This window comes from Pezoporus wallicus, unplaced genomic scaffold (assembly GCF_028554395.1).
Source record: "Pezoporus wallicus isolate ANWC-B61680 ecotype Strahan unplaced genomic scaffold, APGP_CSIRO_Pwel_v1 contig_2348, whole genome shotgun sequence".
NCBI classification, from domain to species: Eukaryota; Metazoa; Chordata; class Aves; order Psittaciformes; family Psittacidae; genus Pezoporus; species Pezoporus wallicus.
In genome coordinates this window covers 2,503,715-2,527,667 of record NW_026636985.1, presented here as the reverse complement: position 1 = coordinate 2,527,667, position 23,953 = coordinate 2,503,715, and the positions used below count along the sequence as shown (strand labels likewise).

Here is a 23,953-nt window from a genome sequence, read left to right as displayed (position 1 = left end):
AGGTTCTCACACCTGTGCTTAACCAATTATATGTTAGTCACTAGGGGTCTTCAAGACATGGATCCAATCATAATATGCCAAATCACTGTAAGTGCATGTAAGCAATAGTATATAAGGAGTTAAGGCTTTGCAATAAACGGCTTTGGTCTGATCATATTGATCTCTGAGTCCATATATTTTCTGTGGCAGATGCCTGAATGCTTCCCAAGTGCAAAGTGCTCTTCCAGTCTGAACCACTGGATGGGGCAGGAGGAAAAGATGTGGTTCGATCTCTACATTTCGTAGGAGTTAGGGAAATAAGAGCTGGTCCCGGCTGAGCCAGCCAAGGGGTGGCTGTGCCATGGGTCAGCCCCTGCCCTGACTCCTACCACCCCAAAATGGCCAAAGGATAAACTTGTGGAGACTGGCATCTGCTCCTAAGCGCAGCTCGAGTGCCCTTAGGATGCCCAGGGCACTTCTTAAAGCCACAGCGGGCTCATGTGGGGGACAGAAACCCTGTAGGGCTTCTTTATGTCCCTGGTAACTCAGGGTCTGAGCCAAGGGGTCTGACCCCTTCCCTTGTCTGTTCCAGTCGGAGCAGACTGACATGGAGAGGCTGTAAACCCCACTTTGTTTTGTGATGTGCCTTTCTAGAAGCAGAAGCCTCTTAGTGAAGCTTTTAATGTTGTGAACAAATGGCTAACTCCATCTACACACCTGAGGTGAAGGGCCTGAAGGAACTGTGGAGGCTTTAAATGTCCAGATAAATCATCCCTGTCGTGGCAATAGCAAGGTTTGATTGTTCCCAGCCGTTAGCAGTGCTGGTGAGGACAGGAATATTCATGCTCTTTATTAAGGGAATGTATCATTTGGTGACATGAACATTTACAGATGCTGCTCCCTCTTCCATCAGCTCCTCAGCTAATAAATCCCTAGCAGGACTTTGGGAAACTGGATGAACAGCTCAGACCTGTCACTGGGTGAAAATCCCCATGGACGTGTGCTGGGATTCTCCTGCTCTTGGAGTGAATGCTCGTGTAAGGTTTGCTTTGGGAGTTGGGAAGAATGGCTTAGGAGTGGAAGCCTGCCCCGTTCCAGGGTGACACAGACCCCGCTTTGGGGTGACACAGAACATGGGGAATGCCTCCCAGCTGCAGGCAAGTGCCGGAGGAGGGTGGGAAGCTTAGGAGAAGAGGAGGAAGAGGGGAAGCATGGAAGCGTTCCTGTGTGACTGCCTCAGCTGCCGTGACGGACTTGAAACCTTGTCAGTCACAGCGATGGGGCTGCTGAGCTGCTTGACAGGTCCCTGGCGTGGGATGTGCTGCCCATTCCGGATCCATAACACGGGAAGCCTGGCAACAGGGATCTTCCCTGGCTGCAAGGCTAAAAATAGAGCTGGGGAGTGTGGAACTTGCACCCTTCTGGGGTTACTGAGCCCTCGGCCCCCTGTGAGCACCAGACCTCGGCTTGGTGGCTGCTGGGGGTTTGGTTTCCATATGGGTTCGGGGCACGTCCCTGGGTGATTGGGGACCCTGTGACTGTTGCTGCCACACAAGTGGGGTCTCCTCTTGCTGCAAGGGGCCTGAAAACTAAAGATATCTGATGATTTCCATGTGCTGGAGCAGACAGGAGCATTTATTAACCCACTGGTGCTATTCTTATGCAAACAACTGTAGCTCATCTCAATAATAAAAGGCAATTTAATACCTGCTCAGCTGCTTTAGGAAGGGGCTGGGTTTGGTTTTCAATGTGACACCCTGGGGTCAGCCTCTCCATCTGCTTTTTTCCCTCCCAGGACATGCTGTCTGCTTTCAGCCTGGCTTGTTATTGCAGCAGAGCTGCTCGTAGTTGTGCTTATACCTCAGGGCATGAGGGAAAGGTTGACACCTCAGAAGAAGTGAATGGTGTGGTTTCTCTTAGGTATCATCAGGATGGCCGGTTCCTGAGCAGCCTTGTATACCCTCAGTGCTGTGTGTGAAGAGGCTGCAGCACAGGTTGGACTAACACAGCTTAGGTTTCCCCCCCTCCTTTAGAGTGTGGCTCTGAGTGGGGAACCTCTGGAGGAGCCCAGTGTGCAAAGGACCATCCTGCAGGGTCTCAGAGCTCCGAGTGGCCCCACTGACTTCCCCCTTTGCAGGTGCCTGGCTCGTTTGCGATGATCTGGATCCTTTCTCTCTGATTTCTTGTGTTTTATCACCCTCGTGCTGTAAAATCCAGGGTTTCACAGACACGGTGATGGCTGCAAACTCAAACACAGGATCACCTCCTGAAGCGCAGCGATGAATAAATCATCAGCACTGTGGTCACAGCACTCCCAGCTGAGGACAAGTCCTCGAGGTCCAGGCGGAGCGATCAGGATGAGACTTCGGGCTGGAGAGCAGATGAGAGATGTGATGAGCTGTAAATCTTGTTGAGCGGTTGGAGAGGCAGCAGCAGGAGGCTGTGCCTCTCCCCAGCTTTGGTCTGGTCGTGCCCACGCAGCGTCTCGTGTTGTTCTTGGCAGCTTTCCCTTCCAAGCAAAGGGAAGACAAATGGGCTGCAGGCTGGTCCGGATGCAACCCGTGAGGATTCCATCAGCAATCGTTCCTGACTGCAGGAACCTGCTGTGGAGGTGCTGGATGGACTGGCTGGGTTGGTGATGTGTTCATTCAGTTCGATTCACTTTGTGATGCAGGACTTGAGCAGGTTGAAATGACCATTTCAAAGCAGGTTGGTGCTTGTGAATGAGGGCCTTAGAGCAGAGCTGAACCCCCACATCTCTGCATGGGGGAGAGTGGGACTGGTGTACCTGAACCCAGGAGAGCAAATCCAGTGATTCCCTGTGTTGCAGAGGAAACTGGTGGAACTTTGGGTCCTCGCATAGGCTGCCAACTGGACCAGTGTTTTCAGAGGTGCTGATGCCTCTGTGGGTGCTGCAGGAAGGCAGGCAGTCTGCAGAGCAGGACAGCTTTGCTTCACCACCCTCCTCTGCTTGCACACAGCGTGGGTGCAGTCCTCAGGGATGATTTTGTTGCCAGATCTTGAGAGCATCTCAGACCAGAGCTGCTCTGGAGGACTTTGTGTCCATCCCCTGCGTTCTCCACCCCTTGGGCACACTGAATGACTCAGAAGTCCCTGGAGATGTGCCCAGTGGGCCTCTGCTGATGGTTTTGTGGGTGGTTTTGGGTGCTGCTGATCAAATCCCAGTGGGGGATGTATCTGCCACTGCTGTCCAACACCGGGAATCTGTAATATTGACAGCATCAGGGCTGCAACACAAACCTCAACACAAACCCATCTAATAGGGGCTCCACTCCCTGGAGGGGTATTGCTGCTGCACGGTTGACATCCATCACCTTTCAGAGTGAAAACCCTACCTTGGTGAAGGGCAGCAGGACATCAGGAGTGCTTTGCAGTCACACACTACCTGTGTCTTCTTCTGTGAAGGCTGGGAGATGCCACAAGCCTCACCCAAGGAGACTCCCTCCTCTTTGGGGTACGGATTCCTAAATTCCCCCATTGAAATGCAGATTTGCAGCCGTTTGATTATGCCACACATCAGAGAAGCTTCTGGGTGGAGAACAGCTTGTAATAATCAGCTACGTGTCCCTCAGTACAAGCACTCTTTGCTGTCGGCTATGGCCTCGTGCCTCTGCAGGGAGCAGAGTCGTTCAGAACAACCCTCCTTTCCTCTCTGTTGAAAATTGCTGTCATTTCACCTCCGCAACACCTTTTCAATCAACCTGGATGCCACAATCTGCTTTGCAAGAAAAGGAACGATGGTTTCGGAGGTGCTGTGCATGGTAATGCTGTGCTTAGCCTGAAATGCTGCTATTCCAAACAGCAGCTTTAAGAAGGGCTTCTGTTTCTTCTTAACACCTTGCTCTTGTGCAACCAGAATGGTTTTAGTTGGGAGGTTTAGAATCGTCTGATTTATAACTTCCTGATGGGAAAAGGGGATGGGGAAAGCAGAAGAAGTGGGGACATGAACTGTGGCACAGCCCAGGGGAGCTCCTCTTGGTTGGGATCTCAGGCCTGGGCTATCTTCCAGGATGAAGGTCTGATGCCATAGTGAGAGCATGGGATTTCCTGGACCCTGCTCCAACACACATCCCTACCCATCAAATTGCTCAAATGAATGATACTTGACTTTTAATCAAGCCCATTAGAGCCATTGCCACACTTAAGCAGCCTATTTATTAATGATCTTTCTCACTCGCTCCTCCTCCTCCTCAGGTTTTGCATCTGGCTGATGTGAAGGGAAGTCCTTTTGATGTGGGTCATTTCCCTCACAAATAAAAAGGAATTGCTTGTCTCAACCAGCAGGCCACGGTGAAGCTGTGTCTGTGGTTCTCCACCATCTCCACCGAGTAGCCCTGTTTGTGGCAGGGAAACCAAAATCAGCTGCAATCTGCGCAGAAACTGAGGTGGGAGCTCAGGAAGTCAAATGAAGAATCAAGCAGGTTGGAAAGGACCTTTAAGCTCATCAAGTCCAGTTGTTGCCCAGCACTGCCAAGGCCACCACTGACCCATGGCACTGAGGGTGTGTGAACCCTTGCAGGGATGGTGACTGCAGCCCTGCCCTGGGCAGCCTGTTCCAATGCCTGAGCACCCTCTGGGGAAGGAATTGATCCTAATCTCCATCTAACCCTCCCCTCGAGGTATTGCCTCTTTCCTAGCTGCTCTTCAGCCATCCCAGCATGTTCTGCTGACTTCACTGAACCCATCAATCTGATTATCTGCTGTGGCAAAGAGACAAGTTCAACTCAATTAACATGTATGGATTCCACAGTGCTTTGCATAAATGTTTGCTTAATACACAAGTCAAAAATATCCCCTGAAAATGGAAATTACAGATAGTTAATTGCTTGCAGCTATGCACCAGTGTGTAAACTGGGGTTTCCATAGCACCAAATGGCCTGTTAGAGCAGGATGACAAAGTTAGAGCTTAAAGAGCAAAAACCTGAGTTCAAAATGCACAGAGGAAAGTGGATTCTTCCTGTTCTATGAAGCTGGAGCAGGGCCTGGAGCACAAGTGTGATGGGGAAGGGCTGAGGGACCTGGGGGGTTCAGTCTGGAGAAGAGAAGGCTCAGGGGGGACCTGATGGCTCCCTACAAGTGCCTGAGAGGAGGATGGAGCCAGGGGGGGCTGGGCTCTGCTCTCAAGGAACAAGGGATGGGACAAGAGGAAACGGCCTCAAGCTGCCCCAGAGCAGGTTTAGATGGAGCTGAGGAACAATTCCTTCACACATGGGTTAGTGGTGGCCTTGGCAGTGGTGGGGAATGGCTGGACTTGATGATCTTAAAGGTCTTTTCCAACCTGTTTGATTCCATGATTCTCTATGGTCCCAGCTTTGTGGATGGCTCGGTTTTGAGGGTTATCTTTTTTGTTGTTGAAACTCCAGATCACACAAACCCTCCCTTTCACCCCTCTTCTCACCCACTTTTGTCTTTGCCACCTTTCGGCACCTTTCGCTGCTTCTCTTCCCACTCTCCCCAGTTGCCACCACTCTGCTGTGGGTTAATGAACCAGTTGCAAGATGGTCTCACAAAAACCCCATTTATTTATGAAAATCCATTTGGACAAAGCTACTGCTCAGAGAGAGGCCGTTTTGTGGAGGAGGCTTGGCCTTTCTCTCTGTGGAGATGCTACTGTGAGAAGAACTTCACACCAAGCTCCTATTAGCTGCCCCCCACACCAAATACCAAACCCCAGACGTACATCAGAGCCCATCTCATCCCCTCCTGGCCCTGACCGTATCACATTGCACAGAAGCAGGAGCTTTATTGTGTGGGATGGAAAGTTTAAGATCAGAGACACCCGAGAGTGGCCTCTCATCCCCAGCTGCTCTTGGGACTCACTGTCCCTCCTCTGGGGTACCACAACCCTGTGTTTAACTGATGAGTGGGATTTTAGCTGCCAGCAGAGACGGTATTTTGGGTGGATATACCACAGGAACACGGGGGCTGTTTGACAGCTAAACTTTGTGTTAGAACTGCTGTATTCATGATTCAGATGGAGAGAGGTTTCGGGGGCAGGATGGTGTGAACCCCCTTTTACATGGTTCTGGCTGATGATGCACACATTGGAGCTGGATGAGCTTTAAGGTCCTTTCTAACCCAACCCATCCCATGATTCTATGATTAAAGATAAGTGGTGAACAAACACCCTTTTGTGTGTCTACCAGCAATCCCGTTACGCTTGTAATGGCTGTAACTACAACCAACAGGGGTACCGGCTGCTTTGCTTTGACTTCCACATTTGCAAAGCTACCTGATTTTTGGGCCAAACAGGCTCTTGCTTGGCTTTTGCTGGCTTTTTGTTTTCAGTTGGTGGAAGACAAGTGGTTACACATGAAACAGGGGGTAAACGGTGTATTTTGGAGCAATTGAGACCTTGAGGTGTGTAGAGACAGGGATTTGCTGCTCCAATGCTCCTGTTGGGAGCTAGGTGGGAAGAACAATTTCTGAGTGCCAGGAAGCAAGCCTGAGCTTATAATCAATCCAGTGGGGGTAAAGAGAAGGCCATAAGCTGGGCTGTGGGTTTCAGAGCTCCCTTCTGAAATGGTTTTGGCTTAGAGTGCATTGTAATTGGGCTGAGGCAGCTCCTTTAACGATGCTGGGAGTTCTCTGTATGACTCCGAGGAGGAGATGTGCAGACCTGCTGAATGATTCTCTCCAGATGCTATTATTCTGCATTTCAGAGAGCCAGGAAAGAGACAAAGGAACCGTCTTGCTTTGCAATTGAATTTCTGATCAGAGACCTGCCAACAAACCAGGAAAACAGGCTTAATAAACAGGAAAACCTCAGGGTTACAGCTGATCTGTTGGAAAGGAGAGCTGGAAACAGCACAGAGACTGCGCTCACACTATATTTAGGTGTCCCATCTCCAAATCTGGGCAGGGGTTTTGTTGTTTTAGGCTTTTCAGTCTTCAGAAGAAGGCTCCTCTGTGTGCACAGAGCATCTCAAAGTTGGTGAAACCAGCTAATGATGCCTGATGCATATCATGTGCATGGACATGGACCTCACCCAACCATCCTAAATGTGCAAATGACTTGGATGGGAGAAAAGAAAACTTAGGTTTGGGCATGTTGTACCCATCTACGCAGAACATTTTGGTTTTGCTGCATTGGTCTCCATCTGTCGAATGATCCCTTGGCACATTCCCATCAGCTTGGGCATGCCAGGCTGGCTCCATTGCGGTCATTGGCACTGTTTATAAGAGGGGGGAATTTTTCCCACTTTATTTCAGGAGGGAGTTCTCTACAAGACACACAAGAAGCATTTCAGGCTGGAAACTGTCAGCTCGAACAGGAGGCTCCGTGCGCAGCCATGGGGTTATCCCACATTTCAAGCTGAGTGTTGCCTGCGAGAAGACAGTTGTCTTTTTCTCTGCACATCTCATGCTTACAGCATCCTTGGGCAGAAAGCCTGGAGGACAAAAAGGCAGCATGGATATACATATATATACACATACACACACATACATAAATATCTTTTCTGTTGTTTCTTCTTTAAATGCTGACTTCTACAGCTCACAGCCTGTACGTGGGGTGTATGGAGCTTGCCTTATTCAGCTCTTTAGACCATTCTGAGATATTTGGTTTCATTTTCATGTGGAATTTGGCTTGGCAGCTGGGAAGAAATCACCATTTGGCTCTGGTTTGTAGCACCTTCTCGTGTATTGGCAGCACAGCTCCTGTGGGGTTGGTGGAAGAAGTTTCCTAGTCTACCCCTTGTGTTAAACCCCTTGGCTTCACCCGTCCCTTCCATCGCTGCTGCCTGGGGCTGGTGGAGATTTGCAACCCCAAATTCCCCCTTCTCCGTGCCGCAGGGTTGTGCTGGGACAGCAGCAAGGGAATAAGGCAGCAAGAATGGTGAGAAGTGGAAGTTTAAGCAGGGCACGTGCGTGAAGCACGAGGCAGTTTGTGACGTTGTGTGGTCGCAGCACTCAGGAGAGTGTGGAAGAGGCTGGAAGAGCTGCTCCTCACTGATGGCACTTGGCAGGATTTGGGGTGGAAATGAAGATGATCGTTCTTGTCAGCCTGGTTTTGCAGTCGCTTTGTTGCCCTTGGATCCATCCATTTGCCCCCTCATTTGATTTCTGCTGGAGTCATTGCTTAAACATGTGTATTCTCATCCCCAAGAACCACTGGGGCTGGGGATTTATTAATGATTGAATCTGCCAAGCGCCAGGCTGGAGGCTGAAGAGTTGCAGTGCTCCAGAAGTCATCACTGCTTCGCTTCCAGACTTACTGTGTGCTCAGCAGGGGATGATGTTCAGCTGCTGGAAAATGAATGAGCAGTTCCCTTGCCCTATGCAAATCTGTCGCGAGTCTCTGCAGCGTTTCTGTCTTGCAGTGGATCCATTCCAGGAATCTCATTTCTCCACCACAAGTGAGAGATTGGACCAGCAGCCAGGAGCAGTCAATACAACTGCCCCCAGATTGCCCCCCAAACTTGTGGGTTTGCTCTCAACAAGCCAAGTTTGCCCACTTCTCCTTTGGAATGTCTGTTTGTACATTTGCTCTTTGTATGAACAGCCCCAGTGAAAATTATCAATCATAACAGGACGAAAATACTTGACATATCCATGTACACTCCGTAAACAGAATGTTTTATGCAAAAGACAAGGGGATGAGAAGAAAAAATAGTTTTCCTGGTTCAAACCAGATCCAGGAAGAGTGGAAGTGAATCTTTTCAACCTCCTCTGAGTGAAAAACTGCAGAATCCTTGTCTCCAAGCCCTGTTCACCGGCAAAAGCTGTTTGATTCTGATGGAGTCCTTCCACATCCCTTTCTATGCGGCTCTAGATGTTTCCAGATGGTGAAAAGCATTTTGATATGGTCACTCTTTTCTTCTTCAGAACCCCACAGACTTTCAAAATCCATCCGAGAGCCATCGCCTTGGGCCTTTTAGGACATCACAGTGATTGCATTTGGCACATAGGGTTGATTAATGGCAAACAAAGTCTGGCTCAGGTCAGAAATCCTTCTTGAGAGCCTTGTTTTGATGAGCTCTGTGTGTGGAGTAGCAACAGAAGAGCATCATGCAGAGGGATGCGGATGCTGGAGATGAGCTGAGACTGTGCAGAAGTGCCTGGATCTGAGTTGAAGCACCGAGTGGGCAGTGGTGTCCTGTGGATGTGCAGGCTCCTGCAGCTGCAAACAGCATTTTGGGGTGGATTTAATTGAATACCCCTCTGGATATTCAACAGGGAAGATGAAATTAAAGGTGGGAGGAGGAAAGTGCAAGCCTGGTTCATTTTCCTGTGGGTGGGATGCCTGGGGAGATCCCTATTGCCTTGCAGCGAGCAGGGAAAGACCTGCCAGTGTTGTACTTATGGTTTAGGAGGAAAACCCAGCTCTGTCGCAGTTCTGCATCCTGTGGTGGCTGGACAGACAGCAAGCAAGGCAGAGGCCAGCCTAAGCTCCCTTGTGTTGGAACACGAACCACAGTGGAGAACATGAAGCTAATTCAATGCTCTTGGGCTCTCCCAAGGATGGCAAGCGACAGCCATGGCAAGAGACAGTAAAACAGCACAGAGAAAAGCCAGCACATCACAAACTGGGCGATGACTCTGGGTGGGTTGAGCACTGGAGCATCCTTACGAGTGGCTGATGGAGCTGGGGAGCTGCTTAGGTGAGCGTGTTGGAGTAGAAGCTGAAGCTTTCAGAGACTGTTTTGGAGTCGCTGCGGGAGGAGCCGTTGGAGGTCATGTCTATGGAGAGGCGCTTGGCTTTGCTGCTCTCCTCCAGCTCCTCTTCGGCCGCTCCAACCGCCGAGGACACGGTGGTCTCGATGCGGCTCACCTTGTACATGCTGCTCTGTGTCTGCAGGAACCGGGCTGACTTCATCTCCAGGCCCTCGTACTCACCGGCGCTGACGAAGGGGCACCACCGGAACGCGTGCTTGAACCCCACACGAAACCTGAGGGACGGGAGAGATGGGGAGAGGAAGGGGTGAGGGATGCGCAGGTGGCAAAAGGACCTCATAGGAGTGGGAAGACAGAGCTTCTTGTTATTAAGGGGAGGAAAAAAACACTGCAAAACACTGAGCCACTCTGGTGAAACTCTCCATCTGTACTCTCCTCCATCAGACCCCTTTGTATCTCCTCATCCTCCACCCTGTTACACCAAGATGCTGCCCGAAATCACTCAAAACCCACCTATCATTGAGGCAGCAGTAGATGATGGGGTTGTACATGGTGGAGCTCATGGCCAGCCACATGATAGCCAGGTAGACCTGCTGGATGAACTTCTGCAGGTACCACTCAGGGTTGAAATACTGCAGGGTGAAGTAGATGTGGTAGGGCAGCCAGCACAGCGCGAACGTGCATACCACGATGATCATCATCTTCACTACCTGCGTGGAGAAGAGAGGGCAGGGAAGCAAAGTCATCTGTTGGAAACCCTCCAAAGGGGCCACCTCTTTTTGCCTTGGAGACCTTTCTAACCAGGAACACATGGTCAACCTCTTGGTTAAACCATGCATGTTCATGGAGGACGCATCTGGAGGACGCTCTGCTCCATTAGCAGCGACCATGCAACAAATCTTGACCTGTTTCCACCCGTAACTGACTATTTTTGGCTGTGATTAGCTGGGATGGGGCATGAATCCTGGCTCCTATTGTGCTCCTTACCTTCCGCTTGGCTGAGACCTGCTCGTGGTAGCGGTCAGAGGAGTCACCGGGTATCTCGCTCGCCCAGAGGGTGATACCGACCACGGTGTAGGCACATCCTATCACCAGAAGTGGCAAGAAGTAGATCAGGATGGTCATGCAGAAGTGGTACCTAGAAAACACGAGGGTTCTTGAATGTGGCCCCCACCTATCCAGTCTTTTCCTTGCAAGCCGAGCTCTAAGGCAAAGTGTTTCACAGGGACAAAGGGAATGTGGCACAATTCCTGCAGGTACATTGCCTGCACAGCGCAGGATGGGAAGGATTCCCTGCTTTCACCAGGATCTTTTCCAAGCCTCTGCAGCCAGCCTTTGGCATCCCAGCACCCTCCTGGGATGGGATGAAGAGGCCAGTGAAGAACTTCCTAAGACAAGGATATTTTGGCTGAAAGTGGGTTTTATTCTCACTTCTACTCTATTTACACCCTAGAGGTGAACGCTTGCACTTATCACACCTTTATCAGAAGGAAATGACATATAAAGGATGGGAATATCCAGATGAAGAAACCAAGGCTTTCCCTGCAGAGCAAACACTGGGTCTTGGATGCAATCCTGGTCCACCATTGGTTTAGTTGAGCTCAGATGGCTCATGGCATAACCCCAGTCCCCCAAAACGCAGCCTAAACTCTTGTCATGGGGCTTTATTACAACTTCTGCGTGAACCCAGTGGCTGGCTCGGTTCTCCAGGCTGGTGGCAAGGGCAGGATCTTGGTTTCTGCTCACAGCAGGTACAAATAAGTCCCAAATGGAATGTCTGGGTCTGTATTAAATTGTTTAGCACATGCTTGAGGCTGTTTTATCTTGTGTTTGAAGCTGGTGGAGTGTGGAGGATTACAACAGCCGCCGGTATGCAGTGTGTTCAGCGAAGGAATTGTGTTAAGGAGAAGCTGCTTTCAAGAGGGGAAAAAGATCACATTGTTTGTAACCAACAGGATGGGGATGAACAGTTTGACCTTGCAGGTTCCTTCCTACCCTCAGGACTTCCATAAACCTCTTTCCCTTGCAGAAAGATGAGCAATAGGGGAACAGGAATGTGCCTGGCAGCACAGCGCAAAGGGACGCGCACGATGCCACATCCAGAGGTGATTTTCTTCCAACAGCTTTAGGGTCTTCGCATGGTTTTTGGGGTGAGTGTCCTGCTTGGATACAAGGTGTTGCATGCGCTCAAGGCAGTCCTGGCCCTGTAGCCACATTCCACACTCACACTCATGGATGGAATAATAGCTCCAAAGTGTAACGAATGGGTCAGGCCCATGCCTGGTGCAACTCCCACAGGGAATGGGGTTGGCCCCAGCTCTGTGCTGGATGCCATCTCCTCTTTGTTTTGTACCTGCAATCTCATTCGGCCTCCTCTTTGCCCAGCACTAATCACATTTGGGCTGGATTTTGGAGCCCTGTTTTCTATTTTGCTAATTAAAGAGGCGTCTCTGTGGCTCCGCGATGAAGATTTCATTGTGGTTCCCGTCTAATGCAAGGTCTTAAACCAGCTGCAAACAGCAGGAATGCCCCAAGGAGCTGTTAGTGCAAGCAAGATGGAGCCTTCTTGCAGAGCTGCCTGGGAATGGTAGGGAAAGGGATTTCCAAAGACACCTTGTTGGCTTTGGACCAATCTCCATGTGGAACCATTCGGCTGTTATTCTGTCTACAAGACTTGCAGGATCAAAGCGCTTAGAGAAGCCCAGGGTTGGGAACGTAGACATCTTCCATGTGGGGATTTAGGGTCTGGTAAAGGATGGAGCAGCCTGCAGGAGTTATGGGACAGGGATGCTGGAGGCGGCGGCTGCCACCTCCTTTTGCCTGGTAGATCCCAGGTGGTCACCGTGGGCTGATGTCTCCTACAGAACCCAGTGAATGGAGCAGCTCTTCCCTTCCCCTTAACAAACTGAACTGGCAGCTAATGACATTGGAACACACTGGACATCTATCTTTCACCAAATGCAGGAGAGGGAATGGTGCTGAGCGGCTGGAGCGGAATTGGATTGAGCTCAATTGAATCGAGCCCGATTGCTGGCTCCTGTTGCAGATGAATCTCGCCTGCACCGAGGCCCTTGTCCTCTTCCCCCCATGAGAATGGGCATGTTTTCCCAGTGAACCCCCCATGTGCTTATTCCAGTCTCTGATCCCAGGGCTGTGCTTTCTGGGCTCCATTTGCCATGAGGAAGTCCCCTATTTTCAGTATTGAACTGAAAGGTTAACGCCATTTCTCCTCACAGCCCAGCTGCCGAGCTGCAAGTCCTGCTCAATCCCCACCAGATTCTTTGGGGTCTGGGTGTTTAAAAGCTTTCCCAGCTTTCCTGCCTTCCCTCATGTGCCTGCGGAGCCCCTGGCTCACTGGAGCACAGGATGCTCAGGCTTGGAAGCGGCGCCTGGCTTCCAGTGGCAAATCACTCATGGGTTAATGGTGGCATTTTTCTCTTGAATTAGCTACTTGAGGACAACTGAAGAGCAAATCATCTGTCCAAGTCAGCTCCTGAGCTTGTGCTGGTTGTTGCTTTGCCCTGGGGAGGCTCAACCCCATCCCAGCCATGTGGGCTGTCTAAACCAGTGGTATTTCCAACATAAGGAGGATGTGGAGCTGTTGGAGTGGGTCCAGAGGAGGCCACGGAGCTGCTGTAAGGGCTGGAGCAGCTCTGCTCTGGAGCCAGGCTGAGAGAGCTGGGCTGGGGCAGCCTGGACAAGAGAAGGCTCCTGAAGGGGAGACCTGAGAGCAGCTCCAGTGCCTGAAGGGGCTGCAGGAAACCTGGAGAGGGGCTTGGGACAAGGGCCTGTAGGGACAGGCCAAGGGGAATGGCTTGAACCTGCCAGAGGGGAGACTGAGATGAGCTCTTAGGCAGAAGCTCTTCCCTGTGAGGGTGCTGAGGCGCTGGCACAGGGTGCCCAGAGAAGCTGTGGCTGCCCCATCCCTGGCAGTGCTCAAGGCCAGGTTGGACACAGGGGCTTGGAGCAAGCTGCTCCAGTGGAAAGGGTCCCTGCCCGTGGCAGGGGTTGGAGCTGGGTGAGCTTTAAAGTCCCTTCCAGCCCAAACCAGGTTGGGATCTATGATTTCTTCACACTGTCTGTATTTACCACAGCAGCCTGGAATAGTTAAGGTTGGAAAACACCTCTGGAGACGAGCTGGGGCAGCCCCAGCTTAGTTCTTGCCATCCCTGCCTTCAATGCTAGTAAATAAGATGACACTGAATGATACCATCCAGCTCTCTGCAACCTGCCCCTTGCTGCTGACCGACAAACATTAGTCTTGCGTTGAGAACTTCACTAGGCTCAGGTTGGATTTAACCCCATCTCTGTGCGTGTGTATCCTGTGCTTCGGCTCCAGCCCAGTTTCACAGCCCTAACTCATTGCTCCACGGGACTGGAGATCACAAATGCCTCTTGCATCCCCTCCGATCCTTCCTCCTTAACACATGACATTTAACTTGCTTAGTTAGAGACCCAGGGACTCCAAAGAGCACCAGCGGGGCTGCCCGGGCCCTTTGGAAATGCCACATTTAAAGAGCTGGCACCTTAACGGGAAGGAAGGAGATTCCTGCTGAGCTCCCACAGCCCAGGCTTTGCTTCCCAGCTGGAGCTGATCCCACAGAGCCCCCTTTTGTAACTTGGTTTTGGAGCTGTCGAGTGGATTTTGGGGTATTTGCACTCAGCAAATCCCAAACCATTATTTTTACCAGTTATTGCCTGGCCAAGATCCTTCCCTCCCCCAGTAAAATCCCATTTACCTCCTGCAGGAATAACTCTTTTCCCAGGAAAGCTTTAGAGATACAGGTTGCAGGAAAGGTGCTGCAAGAACCAGAGCCATACCTATGTCTATGAATAAGTCCTTGGGGTCAGTGCAGACCCCACATCCACAGCCACAATATTGCATCTTAGCAGTTTGACTTGAACTTCCCTCACGGATGAGCATCCAAGAAGGGCAGGGAGCATGGCACAGCATGGAGCAATGGTTGGACTACAAGCAGCATTAAACTCACCTTAACGTGCCCCTAGGATGGTTTGGATGGAGATTTTGGTACCATCAACCACGTAGCACTGGCCCTGGCTTGGAGCAAGCTGCTCCAGTGGAAGGTGTCCCTGCCCATGGCAGGGGGTTGGAACTGGATGAGCTTTAAGCTCCCTTCCAACCCAAACCATTCCATGACTCTATGCTCCCTGCACCCCGAGGAGCTTTGACCCACTCCCATCCTTCCCCATTCCTCTTTTTCCCCATACATTTATTGCGTTTCTCTGTCCCCACTGCTGGCAAAGTTCCACTCACGTTTTCCCATAGAGGTTGGTGCTGTGCTCTGGCCACTCCACCAGGCACACCAGCCGCCCCGGCAGCTCCTCCATCACCGAGTAGTAACCCTGGGGGAAGGCCAGCAGGAAAGCCAGGAGCCAGATGATGCCAATGACCACCTTGGTGGCGGTGGCCGAGAGCCGGGGTTGCAGCGGGTGGATGATGGCCATGTACCTGCAAGGTGGGGAAAGGAGAGAACAAGACCAGAGAGCCCCAATATTGCAGATTTTGGGGCTGGTTTAGGTCTGCCTTGAATGGGGGTTGTACTTTTGACACCCCTAAAGGCATCCACAGCATTTCACAGACGCAGGTTGGGCGGAGAAGTGATTGAGAGCAGCCTGAGGAGAAGGACTTGGGGGTGTTGGGTGAGGAGAAGCTCCCCATGACCTGGCTTCAGTGAGCGCTTGAGCCCAGAACCCCCCCAGTGCTGGGCTGCACCCCCAGAGCGTGAGCAGCAGCTCAGGGAGGGGATCCTGCCCCTCTGCTGCGCTCTGGGGAGACCCCCCTGCAGCCCTGTGTGCAGTGCTGGGGTCCCCAGCATCAGGACACGGAGCTGGTGGAGCAAGTCCAGAGGAGGCCATGGAGATGCTCAGGGGCTGGAGCAGCTCCCGTATGGAGCCAGGCTGAGAACGTTGGGGCTGGAGAAGAGAAGCTGTGTGGAGACCTCAGAGCAGCTTCCAGTGTGTGAAGGGGGCTGCAAGGATGCTGGAGAGGGGCTCTTCATCAGGGACTGTAGGGATGGGACAAGGGGTGATGGGTTCAGACTGAAACAGGGGGAGTTCAGGTTGGAGATAAGGAAGAAGTGATTTATGTGAGGGTGGTGAGGCGCTGGCACAGGGTGCCCAGAGAAGCTGTGGCTGCCCCATCCCTGGCAGTGTTCAAGGCCAGGTTGGACACAGGGGTTTGGAGCAAGCTGCTCTAGTGGAAGGGGTCCCTGCCCGTGGCAGGGGTTGGAGCTGGCTGAGCTTTAAGCTCCTTTCCAACCCAAACCATTCCATGATTCTATGACCGCAGCAGCAAAACAGCATCAAACAATCCCTTTATGGAAGATTCCAATTCTCTAATTGTCTTACAGCACCTTACCCTCGAGATTTGAATCCTTTTGGAGACACTCGTTGATTTGTAGCTGAAAACCAGCTTTGCTCACGCAAGCAGCAGCCGACTGCTTCTGCAGTGACCATTTGTACACAAGGCAGCCACGATGCTGCTGTCTGGCAGCAGCCCCTTTGGCAGCACCCTGTGGTTTTGCACCCATGTAAAATCCTGTCTCTGTGGTAGGCAGCAGTGCCAAGTGTTACAGTGGAGAACCACAACTAAGAGTGTGTGATGGGGGATCTAAGGGCCCCCTCTATCTGCCTGGCTCATGGGCTCTTTTCCCTGCACATCAGTCATCCTCTGTGAGGAAAAGCTCCAGTGGTGACAAGGCAGATGGAATAGATGGACCTGCAAATCTGGCTCTGCAGACCTGGCAGCAGGCAGCAGCACTGGAGGATTAAGTGAGAACGTCACACGTTTCTGATTTGATTTCCCCCCTTGCTCCATGTCAACCTTTGGCAAGAGGAGAAACATCGCAGTGCTCTGCATTGAGTTATGGCCCGAGGCATTTGCAGCTTCCTCTATTTCTCCCTTTGCCCCTTCTTTCATTTTTCCCTTGTATTTCTTTTCCTAGATGGAAAAGACTCCCTGTGTTTCATTCTTGGGTGGTCACTTGCAGGGCAAAGCCGTAGGGATTAATACTTAACTATGCAGGATGTGCTGCCGCCAGCTCTGCCCCAGGGTACCAAACCTTATCAGCTTTGTGCAGCTGAAAACCCACCTAATCCACCTGATAATAATCCCTGGAAATCTGTTTGGTACTTTGGGAACTGGTTAGGAAGAGCCGAGGCAATGGGTGCTAGTGCTGCTCCTCACAGCAGCTCCTGATGCATCCAGGTCTCTTGGTTTCTGCATCCATGTTTCACATCTTCCCCTTGTTGGACTGTGAACAGCTCCCAGGGGTCCTGCAGGGACTCGTCTCCCTCCTCTTCCTCATTGTTGGTGTTGGCTGAGCCCCTTGTTACTGGGTTTGCTGAGCTGGAGACGTACGGGTGGGCTCCACCATGGCCTTCACAACAGCAAGAAGTCCACGTGCCCAAGTTTGTTGCTGATGCTTGACTCAATGGTTCAAATGGTGGAAAACAAGGGGTTTCCACAAAAGTTGGGCCATTTCTGTTGGAATCCTTGCTTGGAGAAACATCTGAGGCTGAGAGCTCCAGAAAGCAAAGCCGGTGCTTGACTGCAACCACCCAGAAATGCTTCTACATCTCCAGCTTCCTTTCTGCCAGTGCATTTCAGAGGACTTTCCTCATCGGTTTAAAGCACTTTGCAGCAGCAGAAGCCCTCATGGCTGATAAAACATCCAAAGAATCACTGTGAGAATGAACTAAACCCCAACCTCATCCCATTATTGGGTTGGGCAAGAGTTGCCCAGCTCCTTGAGGACACTTTGCCTGTCTCTTCCCCATCACGTTTGATGTTTAAAGGGCTTGGCACCAAAGCACACAACTTCACACCAGATGCTATCGGTGACGTTGGAAATGCTGTTTGCTGCTGTTCAAATAGTTTATTGTGGTTTGGGGGGTGTTACCATGACGATGGGATGGCATCTGAGCACAGCCTTGTACCAGGGTAGCTCTGAGCTGGTGGGTTATTAAATAGACACTGCACTTGAGGCAGTGTAGCCATCGATTAATTGCTTCTGGAAAGCTGGAGTCTGCCTGGGTAACTGACACTGCTCAATTGTTTCCACCCCGTGGAGATGAGATTAATATAATGGCGAACATTTATGAAGCCTTTTTTTGTGCCAGAGTTTCCTTATCTGCTTCATTAAGTGATAAGGATACGGCAGATAAGGGATGAGTAACCAGGAGGATGCAGGGTTTCTGCTGTGGGTTTTATTGCACAGTGATTGCCCATCCTGAGGCAAAGGCAAAGAGGGTTTAGTGCAGAGCCAGTCCCAGGGGAGTCTGCAACCAAGTCAGAGCAGATGCCCTGGGTTGAGATGGGTCAAATATGTCCAGCACAGCTCTGGGTCCTTCCTAAGTGCTTGAGTGAGGCCAGAGGAGGGCATGGAGATGCTGCAAGGGTGGCAAGGGATTGGGACTGGATGAGCTTTAAGGTCCCTTCCAATACAAACCATTCCAGGATTCTACCTAAGAAACAAGAAGCTTCTTCATAGAGAAACCCTTCATTTTCTGCTTTCCACAGGGACAGTGCCACAGCAGCGTGGATGCAGTCATTGTCCCTCGAGCAGGTTTGTGTATGGAGGCTTGGCCTTCTGCTGGCCCCAAATTCCTACTGTCTGAATGACAGCAGAGGAGGGAAGCTGAGCCCTGCTGCTGCTTGAAACATGATGCTGAGGATGGAGGTGCCACAAGCAGCTGCTTCCTCCTATTTATTGCTTTGACATCAACCAGTGACCATGCAAACCGAGATGGACAGTGAGCTCCTGCCCCGAGGGATGCTCAGTGCTCCGCAAAGCATCTTCATCCTCAGCATGGGATGGGAGAGGAGGACCCAAAGCAGAACCCAGCCCCACCGAGAGACTCTGCCGATGCTGTTATTCAAGGCACCTTATCAAGCAGTGAGTCCTGGCACTGATTTACAGCTCTAGGGTGAAGGGGAAGAGCAAATATCACCTCAGATGCAGGGCTGGTGACCCATGAGACCCAGCGTGCTCAGTGCATGGATGGCTCCCACTGGGTATTGAGTAATGAAGGATAAATTAAGGAATAAACTAAGAAAGCCACCAAATAAACCAAGCATCTCCTTAAACTCCTGCAGTGGCTTGTGCCAGTACCCAGGTTGCAGATGAGCACCATGATCACATCAAGACACATCTAAAACCTGAGTGTCCTGTGCCTCTGAGCATCAAACTGTCACTAATCCATCTCACTTCTGTATTCCTTGCCATGGGAATTTCAAACTCCCAAAGGAAAGGGGGGAAAAAAGGTGCAACTTAGTTTTGGACAGGCTGAATTAATATCTAGTGGATATGGGGGGTTTAATTCCAGTGAATACCCATCAGATCAGAGCCTACTGCTGGGAGCAGGGGCATAAACCAACCTTGCATTCCCTTGTCCATCCCCATCCCACGGCTTTCCAGCCCCAGCTGGGAAAGCAATGCTTTGATCCCGCTCCATGCTGCCTATCCAGCAGCTTCCCAGGGCTTTTGCACCATTCAGTAATGCTGGAGTTTTTGGGAATGCCAAAAGCTGCTTTGATTATTGCTACCTGGTGCATAGGGAATGCCTCAGGGCAGCCGGTGCAGGGGCTGCCAACCCTAAACCCACCTCCTTTGGCTTCCCTCTTCCCCTTCCAATCTTCCACTTTACATCCCAGGATTACACAGTGCCGGGCACTGATCAAAACCTTGCTCTGCAAAGCCCACAAGTCCATTAAGTCAAGATTAAACCCAACCCCCTGGTGTTATATTTGGGTGTAAATGACTAATTCCTCTGTCTGCGCACTGATGTAATTTCTCCTCTCCAGAGGGTTTCTTTCTGCAGTAATCACCTCCCAGGGAAGGCAGGGGGTGAATGTGCTCCTCTTGCTCAGCTGCTTCAGCCAACCTGGGAGTTCAGGCTTACAAGCAGTAAATAGTGTTCAGAGCCACGTTTTTCTGCTGCAGATAATATGGGGTTGGGGAGATGTTAACAACTGCAGGCAGTGATTGGAGGGGCTGCGGTGGGAAATGAAGGTTTAAGGGTTTGTGGTGTCCTCTGCAGGCTGATGGATCTTCAGACACCTCCCTGCTGCCTAAGAGCTCATCTCAGTCTCCCCTCTGGCAGGTTCAAGCCATTCCCCTTGGCCTGGCCCTGTATCCTTTATATCCCAAAGCCCCTCTCCAGCTTTCCTGCAGCCCCTTCAGGCACTGGAGCTGCTCTCAGGTCTCCCCTTCAGGAGCCTTCTCTTGTCCAGGCTGCCCCAGCCCAGCTCTCTCAGCCTGTCAATGAGCAACAGGAACACGTTGCTCTGGGAGCTGAGGGGGTCAGCCCCACCATACATCATTTTTAGAGCTGCTTTAGAGCAGAGGATGCTTTGCAGGGAAAGGGACATCTCTGCATCAAATAGCCCCAGTGCTGCAATGTCTGCACCCTCGAGGCAGGGCTTGACCTTCTTACCAGTGCTTGCTCAGTCTGCGGGGTTTGCAGCTTAGATCACCACAAGTTTTGACATCAGAGAGGGGTCTTTTTTGCCTGATTCGCTCTTGTTTAGAGGACAACCTGGGAAGTGGGTTTGATTCCCGAGCAAGTCATCCAGGCTCTTCACCTTTGCCTGCATTCCTGGCTTTCCATCACTCCTCCGTCCCATGTTTGCTCATGGTGAGTGGTGATGCTCAGAGAAGAATCCAAGCCCCAACGAGAGAGAAAACATCCAGTGTGCCTAATGATGGTCATCCCATGCACCATGGATACTGCAACATGGGTACATGGCACTGCCGGGCTCCCACTTTTCCTGGAATACTGGGAAAACCCAGGATTTTCTCTCTTTCAAGTGAATTGGGAAGAGCTAGAAGCCAGAAAGGGATTATGTGATGTCCTCTAGTACTGATACACCCCACAATGTAGGGCATGGCAAACTTCATGGTGCCAAAGCGAGCTGTTGGGCCCCTACTTGTGCAGGATGCTGAAAGCATCATGGCTTTTCCTGAGCAGATTTACCAGCTGCCAGCCTTGACTCCTGAATTTCCTGCTATTGTTGCAGGGCTCGGAGTAACACTCGCCGTAGGATTCACTTCTTTCTGTGGTCTTTTCAGTGCCCAGGCTCCACTAGGTCTTGGGGAAAGAGCTGGTGCTCTATCTGCAAGCAAAAGCCTTTGGGAGAATGAAACCCGCTTCCCCACTTCTCTCAATGGCTGTTATGGATCCATAACCACCAGATCTTTCCAAAGTGGTTTTATATCTCCAATGAGGGTGTTGGCAGAAAGCACAAGTGGGGATGGTTTAGGGGAGCAATCTGCACACTGAGGCTCCTCTGGGACATCCAAAGGCTCTCACAGACGGCTCAATGCACTTGGGAACATGAGGCACAGTCAATTCTGCTTCCCTTTTTGGGTGGAAATCAGCTCCGCAGTCATGTTTGACTTCAGATGTAGGTCCTGGCTGTGAAGACAACCCATTTTGCTGAGCCTACCTGGCTCTGCTGCTCCAAATCCAGGTACTTGCTTTACTTTACACTGCTTTTTCCTGCTTGCCAGGACAAATTCTTCCCTTTAGGTTCCTGGAACAAGTTCCTGCGTTTCCTACGTTTCAGTTACCATTGTCAAGGCTCAGGCACAGGAAAACAAGGAATTTTCCAGGGTTTGGACGCGTTGTTTGGTGCTGATTGACTTGGGGGGGGGGCACAGAGAATGGGCTTTGCTGCCTTCACCTTCCCAGGTTCCCACCTCGGGGGGGAATGTGGGGATGAGGGATGCAGGAGGTAGCTCTGGGCAGGAGTTTTGCAGCTTCTTTTGGGCCCTTCTTGTGGGTTTGCCGTGGGTAAAACCAAGCCTCTGTTAAGGTTTACAGGTGCAAAAAGAAACCTGGAAATGCCAATTCCAGCCCCACATCCAGCCCCGGGCTCCCAGACTTTGCTCCCTATTTCCCACAGCTTCTCCCTCAGCTTTGCTTGTCTGGCTATTCCAGGGTGCAGACCAAAGGCTCAAACCCAAAGTACTAAAAGGGAATCATGTCTTTAATTCATCCTAACCTGAGAGGGGCTTTGCTGGCTGGTCCCCAACATCCTTACAGCACAGATGCCAGCACCAACGGTGAGAACAGAGCCGCGTTGGTAGCATTCATCTCTTTATTATTGCCTTAATTCTCTGCTAAGAGAGCTTGGCTATGTCTGATTTACGACAGGGAGAGGGTGTTATAACCACCCCAGAGCAAAACAAAACCTGAGCCTGGTTTTAATGACTAGAGAGCATCGCCCATCCCGAGCTGCTTCCCAAGCTGTCAGCTGTATTCATCATCGGGAAACATCCGTGCCAGTTAGCGCAGCGCTTAGATCGGAGCTGGAAATGTGCTGGCATACGGCAGTGCAAAGCTCTCCCCTCCCCTCGCATGTATCCCCAGCCAAAACGTCCTTCACTTCCTTGGAAGCAGGACCAAAAAGAGGCATTGCTGTCTTTGGGAAAGATGATGTGTTGGAAAAGTCTGTTGTGCTTCAAAGGCCAGTGTTCCAGAGGGAATTGCGGAGCTGCCCGAGAGCCGTGATTTATCTCTAGTGCTGGAGTGAAAATGTCATCAGATCCAAGATTTCTCGGAGGGGGAGAAAAGAGGGGAGCTCACCCTGGAGGTGCACAGCTGCTTTGTGTCCCTTGGCAGATAGAATCCCAGAATCCCAGCCTGGTTTGGGTTGGAAGGGACCTTAAAGCTCCTCCAGATCCAACCCCTGCCACGGGCAGGGACCCCTTCCACTGGAGCAGCTTGCTCCAAGCCCCTGTGTCCAACCTGGCCTTGAGCACTGCCAGGGATGCTCCGCAGGGAAAAGGCAGCATCCCTGAGCCATCACAGCTTCCTCTGCTCTTGACACCCCCAATACAATCAAGGTGGGTTTGCTTGAGGACACCCACCCACCAAAGCAATGGGCTTTCCCAAGCCCGAGCTTCCCTCCAAAGCTCCTTAGAAGGTTCCCAACCCAGAGTGGGAGACTCGGAACAGCTCCTGCAGCGCATCCGACACTGGTGTCTTTTATGTCATTTTGTGCTCAAAATCCAGTTCTCTTTTAAAGTAGGAAGTTCGGAAAGGGATGGATGGCTCTGCAGAGGAGCTGGGAAGGGAGGAGACAGCGATGCTACACATGCACATGCAAGACACACTGTAGAGGGGGTTACAAAGCCTTTCCTCGAGCTCCTGACAAAGGATCCCCAAAGCCTCCTGCTACCAGGGGAGGCAGATGGGTTATTTCTAGTGCTCTTTTACCCAAACGAGCTATATTTTACTTGCAGTATTTCCCCACAACCAGAGGTCCCAGGGACCTGAGCGCAGCGCCCTGGAGAAGGCAGAGCTGGGTGCTAGGGAGGGTTTGGGGTTTGATGCTCAAAACTCACCTATCCAGAGCGATGGCCGTCATGGAGTAGATGCTGGCAAAGACAGCAGCGATGGGGAAGAAGTTGTGGAACTTGCAGTAGAGCAGCCCATAGTACCACTCGTTGTGGATGGCGTAGGTGAAGTTCACCACCGTGTTGAAGGCAGACATGGAGGCTTCGGCGAAAGCCAGGTTCACCAAGAAATAGTTGGTGACGGTGCGCATCCTCTTGTGAGCCAGGATGATCCACATCACCACCACGTTCCCCACCACCGACACCACCACGATGAGGGCGTAGGCAACAGCCCACAGGGCCACTTGCCACGGGGGCTGCACGAACTGGTTCACAAAGGACTCGTTCAGGGAGGCATTGAGCAGCTCTAAGTGCTTCAGCTCCTCTTCCAGAGGCAGAGCGTTATCCATCCCACCACGGTGCGGCTGCAACAGGTACAGGGATGCTGCAGGGTGCAGGTCCCTGCTGGTTTGGGGTGAAGAAGGATGAGGGTGCTCAGATGCTGTCAAGTGCAGGTCCCTCCTGGTCTGGGGTGCAGCAGGATCAGGGTGCACAGATGCAGTTGGGCGCAGGTCCCTCCTGTTTGGGGTGAAGAAGGATGAGGGTGCTCAGATGCTGTCAAGTGCAGGTCTCTCCTGGTCTGGGGTGCAGCAGGATCAGGGTGCACAGATGCAGTTGGGTGCAGGTCCCCCTTGGTTTAGGGTACAGCAGGATCAGGGTACAACAAGTCTGGGGCACACAGCTGGTTTGGGGTGCAGGTCCCTCCTGGTTTAGAGTGCAGCCATTCTGGTTCAGGGCATGGGTAGCTCCAGTTCCGGGGATGGCTGTTGTGGGGTGCACAGATGGTTTAGGGCATTGGTGTCTCCTGGTTCAGGGTGCAGCCACTTTGGGGTGTAGGACCCTTCTGGTTCAGGGTGCAGTCGGTTTGGGGTACATGGCTGGCTCGGGGTGCAGGTCCCTGCTGTCTCTGGGTG

The 23,953-nt window shown here is 51.6% G+C and overlaps 1 protein-coding gene across 1 annotated transcript; it reads right to left on the bottom strand.

The window, feature by feature from the left end:
- Positions 1-8,690: 8,690 nt before the first annotated feature.
- Positions 8,691-23,484, bottom strand: TACR1 (tachykinin receptor 1). Its single transcript, XM_057402584.1, has 5 exons — positions 22,989-23,484; positions 14,891-15,085; positions 10,603-10,753; positions 10,129-10,325; positions 8,691-9,890 (listed from the first exon to the last, which is right to left on the bottom strand). Exons 1-5 carry the CDS (start codon positions 23,387-23,389, stop codon positions 9,599-9,601), a joined length of 1,236 nt encoding a protein of 411 aa, XP_057258567.1. The 5' UTR covers positions 23,390-23,484; the 3' UTR covers positions 8,691-9,598.
- Positions 23,485-23,953: the final 469 nt, after the last annotated feature.

What these genes read in the sequence shown, in the direction of transcription:
- TACR1 (XM_057402584.1), bottom strand. Translation starts at nt 23,389, where the DNA reads ATGGATAACGCTCTGCCTCTGGAAGAGGAGCTGAAGCACTTAGAGCTG. An exon ending in ACGGCCATCGCTCTGGATAG is followed by an intron (nt 15,086 to 22,988) that starts GTGAGTTTTGAG and finishes CCCACCTTGCAG; the next exon opens with GTACATGGCCATCATCCACC. An exon ending in TACTGCTGCCTCAATGATAG is followed by an intron (nt 9,891 to 10,128) that starts GTGGGTTTTGAG and finishes CCCGTCCCTCAG; the next exon opens with GTTTCGTGTGGGGTTCAAGC.